The 6461-nt window shown below is 42.3% G+C and overlaps 1 protein-coding gene across 1 annotated transcript; it reads left to right on the forward strand.

Annotated features, from left to right (window-relative positions):
* Positions 1 to 2126: 2126 nt before the first annotated feature.
* LOC137260720 (uncharacterized) lies at positions 2127 to 6026 on the forward strand. The gene is made up of 4 exons (XM_067798303.1): positions 2127 to 2181; positions 2755 to 2863; positions 3749 to 3873; positions 5653 to 6026. Exons 1-4 carry the CDS (start codon positions 2127 to 2129, stop codon positions 6024 to 6026), a joined length of 663 nt encoding a protein of 220 aa, XP_067654404.1.
* Positions 6027 to 6461: the final 435 nt, after the last annotated feature.

Raw genomic sequence — 6461 nt, forward strand, 5'->3', positions numbered from 1 at the left:
ACTGTTGAGCATGACTGGAGTCCCCGCAAGATAACATCTTCTTTTTCATTTCCACAATAACTGGCATTCCTCGTGTTGTGGTCGCATTAAACGGTATAACGCCCTATTAAGGGATATCCCTGTTCAGTCTCTGCCATTGCTCAAGGTAAATTACATGAAGTACAATACTGGGTACATTTGTCCTGGCAACGATATTGACCTTGAAGAACCGGGTTACAACTGATGCTCAGCTGCACGCATTGTGTCCATGTGGGGAATAGAACCCGCCTGATCAGCGCGACGAGGGGACACTTTAACCAGCAGCCTACCCCACCGCTGATGAGAGGTTCGGAGAATGCATCCAGTCTGATCGATACCAATTTAGACATGAAACACAACACCTCATATCAGCCATGGATGTGTCGAAGTTGAGAGACCTACGCAATGACTTCGAGATATCCGACAAACAAAATGAAGTGAAATACTCAGAGACCATGGGATCCTTTCACGAAGCAACATTTACTAACGTTACCCTTAACACCCATTCGTCAATATTGCACTAAGGTTACTTTAGTGACTTACGATCACCTTAGCGTGGAAGGATACTGCTAAGCCCAAATTTGATGACGTTCCTTTACGGGTTTCGGTAGAACGATCTTTCGCTGACTGATCAACAGATAAAATGACTGACAGGAAGTCGACATTGGCCAATCAGGAGGCAGCTTTCTCGTGCGTGACAGTACTGGTTTCAAGTTAGTTCTGACTGCTATTACACATTACAGTTTCCAAAGTATTTATGGAAAATTTGAAAACTGAATGAAAACAAATCTGAAATGTCTAATACATGTATACTGTAGTTGTCTGGCGGGACTTCTCGCGAGCTGTTAAAAGCCGGTTCCGTTTGAAATGTTGATGCATGCACACATGAATAGACGATGCTCTTGACAGTATCTGTCGAAAACCCAATAAATGCCATGTGAAGTTCTCTGTATGAATGCTTACACTTTGCATGATTTACGAACCACATTCCAATCTTTCCTTTCGCGATACGAGGGCAGAGGGGGGAGCCTAGTGGTTCAAGCGTCCGCTCGTCCGGCTGAGACCCGGGTTCCCTACATGGGTACAATACGTGAAGACCATTCACCCATGGTGCTCCCCGCTGTGATATTCCTGGAATAGTCTTGAACTGAGGATACTACCATACTCACTCCTTCCTCGAGACATTCCAAGCTTTCCTCCCTAAATCTTAATGGGATATCTCACGTTCCTTGTGTATCAATGGCCAGAACTAGTGAGTGAGTTTTATGCCGCATTCAGCAGTATTCCAGCTATATGACGGCGGTCTGTAAATAATCGAGTCTGGACCAGAGAATCCAGTATGATCGATCTACGCATTTTGGATACGATGACATGTGTCAACCAAGTCAGCGAAAGGTTTTGAGAGAGACTCGATTTCTTGAACCAATTTGTACGAAATATTAAACTGTAATCGATGTTATCAATATGGCTATATTTTCCTACAACATCATATCGAAAGAATTGAAGTCTAAATCTAAACCCACTCACACAATAAACATCCATTCTGATGTCTTGAAATATAGTTCGTTTTGTGATCTAGTTCCCTGCCATAATACCTTTTTCATGGGAATAGGATGTGAGATGGCCTATTGGGTAAAGTGTTCGCTCTTCGCTCTGAAGACCAGGATTCGATTCACCAGATAGAAACGAGTGTGAAGGCCACTTCCGGTGTGCCCCGTCGTGATATTGCTGGAATATTGCTATAAACGGCACAGAACTGTAGTCGCTCTCTCTCTCTCACTCAATCAATCCTTGTTTAAAGACAAGCCATGTTTAATGAAGCATTGACATAGAAGGTCCACTCTGTGACGAACAAATCATTCCTCTTCCATCAAAGCAATGCAGCCACACGATTCTATCTACCAGTTCGATTTCTCACGCAAACCAATACATTTCTCTCCTCTGTGTCATTGTTTCTCAGAGTCTTTTCTAGAGCGATGGTCATGACACTGGGCGATAACCATTGAATATCACACAGAGCTGACGGGTGAGTTTAATGATGCATCACGTCAAATGATGGTATATATAAACACTATTTCGTGCGTGTTGTCCTGCTCTGGTAACGGTTCATGAGGAAGATGTTCTGTCTACCGTTGAACATTCTGGTCTGCGTTGTTCTGCTCGGTAAGTCTGGCCACATTCGTGACTCTGGCTAGAATGATGGTCACTTTCCGCAATATTCCATTGGTTGTGCCTAGGTGGGGAATTGAACCTAGACCTTTACAGAGACGAGCGGCCATTGAACTACCCCACACCAGACTGCAGGAATGATGTATAAAGAGGCCAGGTAGTTTTACTCTACAATGTACGGTTGGTTTGCAGTCCAAATCCACAAGAAGTAGCATTCAAGTTGAATGATAGCAATCTGTAAATGGCCGAATCTGGTCCAGACAATCCTGTGATTGACACCACCAGATGGGATGCGATGACAAGCATCAACCAAATCCGTGAGCCTGTTTAGGTTGGTTATCTCGCCGCTATTCACAGAATGCACACCTCAAGAGTACATATCAACGTAACCTAAGACGTTTTCGTGAAAAATTGTTGTAATGAAATTGTTTGTACAATTACTCGACCTCAAATATTAGTATATATAAATACATCATTCCCTCGGACATTCGATTTTTGTTTTAAATGAAAAAAAATATCCATTGTCATTATCATTGTCATTATAAATGAATTATTCTTATATTTCAGCTTCTGGAGAGTCGAAGGAAATTGATGACCTTTGTCCCACATTCCGCGAATGCAACACAAGATACTTCCGGGATCACCGAGACGATACTAATAAGCTTGTAGCATGCGCGTGAGTAGAACATGCAACCATAGTTTACGTATTGAGACTGGCCGCCGGTATATTATTCCAGGGACGAGAGAACGTGTTAGCTATGCACTTCCAAAAGCATCGTAGACGAGTATCATCATATCTTTCATTGTAAAGCATTAGATACTTTGAACGAGCAATATCTACCTATCCACCTAACCTCTTTTCTTAAAGTTCACGAAACTACTATCTGTAAACAATTGTAGTTGGAACAGTGAAACACATGTACAAATATATCACGACTAAAACAGAGAGAGAAAAGAATATCTTTGAATTACGGTTTATATACCCTCTCAGGGGACAATAGTTTTACAGTACTGCATCCCCGCCTTGGTTCAAAGGCGAAATGACGATTCGCAATCAACTCGAAAACTAATGTATGTTCGTATAAACATATAATATTCAGTGGAACGCTGATAATAATCAAACCATTAAACCAACTCTGTGAGTTTTGGGCAGAATTTATGTCCTAAATATTGAAAAAATGTTTCACAAACTATCATTAACATGTTCACACAGTTCACGATTTTTCACGAGAGTGCAAAGGGAGGAACAAGCACGTGCACAAATGCTGACAAAGTTATAGATTCATTTACCTGTTTCCACACTTTCTCGCACATCCGCATACGCTGAGGCCCGGGTTTCATTCTCCCAACACGGGTACCATGTGTGAAGATAATTTCTTGTGTCCCCCCCGTCGTGAAAATGCTGTAATATTGCTAAAAGCGGCGAAAAGCCATACTCACGATATCACCCACGAACCGTTCGGGACAATCTTTGCATCCACTGAACGAAAGTTGTCCAGTGTTCGAATTTATGTCGACTTTCTGAAAAGTTGTTTTGTTTTGGTTTTGGTTTTTTTTTCAGCGCACACGAGACACATATGAAATGTGTTTACGACGAAGGAGTAAAATGCGATCTCTTCAATTATGAGGACTATCTGACCCGATATAGCAACAAACAGACCAAGTGTTTCCAAGCATGCGTGGATGGTATGTACTGATATATTGCCACTGACACCACTTACTTAAGGTTCGGTGGGCTAGCGCAATGTTTACAGCGCTTGCGCGTCACGCCGATAAAGTAGGTTCGTTTCTGTATTTGTAACATCACTCCTAGCAATTTCTGAGTGGTGGCGTAGCTTAATGATTACAGCGGTCGCTCGTCACATCGAGAAAGAGGTATTGGTAACATCATTTCTAGCAATCTGGGTGTGGTGGGGTAGCTTAATGGTCACAGCGCTTGCACGCCATCCCGTAAAGCGGGTTTCGATTCACTCACTCACTCACTCACTCACTCACTCACTCACTCACTGCTCTTTGGTTGGATAGGACAGCATCGTGTATAACTATGATGAAGACCTGGGTTCGATTCCTACATGGGTACAATCCGTGTACCTCGTTTCTAGTGTCCCCCCGCCGTGACGTTGCTGAAATATCTCTAAAGGAGGCGTAAAACTATAGACAACTCTAATAGTAACACGTTCTTTTTCTCATGCTACCAACCCTTGCAGGTGTGAAGCCAGTGTCTGGTTCCACCGTCGTATTGCTAAAAGCGGTGTATTACTAAACTCACTCACTCACTCTAATTAAGTGACAACGAAGCTATCTATACTGTACATTACTGCAAATAACTCCAGAAAATTGCTAAATTTTGTAATAACAAAACACGTATTGCCGAAAGACACGATGATACACAAATGTGGATTTTAATATTTGTACATATGGGATTTACCGACAGAACAATAGATTCTCTCTTTTGTATCTGATGCCTCTCATAGCTGCAAAATTACTTAAGCGCCGTAAAACAATTTTCACTCTCATTATGGTGTCTGAAACGTGTCAGTATATATTCAGAAAACAAATCAAAGCAATTCATAACACGAACGCCCAACATTACAAATAACATAGAATAAGGTATACATATACGATGCGCATTTGTACTGACATATACTACAGTGCTACGCATGGATCTGTACTGTAGCAAGAGGCGACTGACGGGATCGGGTGATCAGGACCGCTGACTTGGTCGACACATGTCATCGGCTCCCAGTTGCGCAGATCAAGGCTCATGCTGTTGATCACTGGATTTTTTGGTCCAGATTCGATTATTTGTGAAAGTCACGAAACAGAAAATCACGAATCGTCCTCGTCACATGCTTACAGAGACATCAAGTGCAGATCCAGATGGGGGCTCTAATTTGCCCATCCAACATTTTTGGCCCGAAAGGTTATTGAATGAACACTGAAACGCTTGTGAAAAAGAATGGAAATGAACTGTGTATACCCCAATATTTTATGGGCGCTTCAGTCCACTGCCACATTACACGTCCTGAACAGCTAAAGAAACACAATTTTTTTAAAAAAGTGCAAAATCTCATAAAACGTAAGTAAGTATGTAACGTAAGTATGTTTACGCCTACTATTTAAAAACCTGAAAAAAGCGAGAGTTGCGTTTCGTTTGCCGTTCAGTACATATTACGTAATTTAATAATCTCGACATTCCGCGGAAACAGATTCCCTGGAGCGCAAGAGGTAAAATATTGATGAACAGTTTCTAAAAGAGGTGTTAGGTAGTCCAGTGGTTAAAGCATTCGTTTGTCACGCCGAAAACTCGGGTTCGACTTTGGTGTCCCCCGCCGTGATAATGCTGGAATACTGACAAAGGCGGTGCAAAGCTAAACTCAATCAATGAATGAACAGGTTATGAATGGTAAAGCATGATATGATTGGCTATCCTGTTTTCTTCAAATGCCACCAAATGGTTTCCAGGCTATTCGCAGATATGTGGCAGAGACATCCACCCCACCACCACAACAACAACCACTACAACTACTACTACGACTACTACTACCACCATCCCAACAACCCCAAAAACATCAACAAACGCCATGGCAGGTGGATCTAACAGCAGCACTGGGGAGGTACCGGATAGCAGTTGGCCAGCTGGAACTGGCAATGCGTTGAGCGGAAACAATGCAACCCTTAACTCCACTCCGTCAGACAACAGTCAGGGGGAGGATTCTGATTCAGGCTTCAACCTGATGGATCTGTTCGGCGAAAGCGGAAGTGACGGTCTGGACGCATCTCTGGTGGTCACGACGTTTCTTCTACTGTCACGTATCGTCCTGGAAACCTTTGCTTAAGCTCATATTACTTCGCACAAGCACTGCTTGCCTCGTGTAAGTGCTGGTTACATGGTTTAAGCACCGATAACATCATGTAAGCATTGGGTATGTCGGATATATAATGTTTAATTACTGATGCCGATAACAGATGCACATTGAAGTTCGCCTTATTATTTCTGTTATTTTTGGTGTTAAAGATTCACAGTATAAACGTATATTGAAACTAAATAAACAAGGTTTGTCATGTTTCGCGTTGTTACATTTTCCCCATTTAGTTTTGTTTCTTTGTTATCAGTCTCAACCATTACTGTCTTGACATGTACTATCCATGAAGGTTTTAAGGAGTGACATCATGCTTGTTTAAAGCTGCTTCATGATGGTAACAACCTTTAACAGTATATGAATAGTGTTTGCCCGGCGGCCCGCTGCTTGCTAGTTACATGGCAGGCTTAC

This window comes from Haliotis asinina, chromosome 14 (assembly GCF_037392515.1).
Source record: "Haliotis asinina isolate JCU_RB_2024 chromosome 14, JCU_Hal_asi_v2, whole genome shotgun sequence".
NCBI classification, from domain to species: Eukaryota; Metazoa; Mollusca; class Gastropoda; order Lepetellida; family Haliotidae; genus Haliotis; species Haliotis asinina.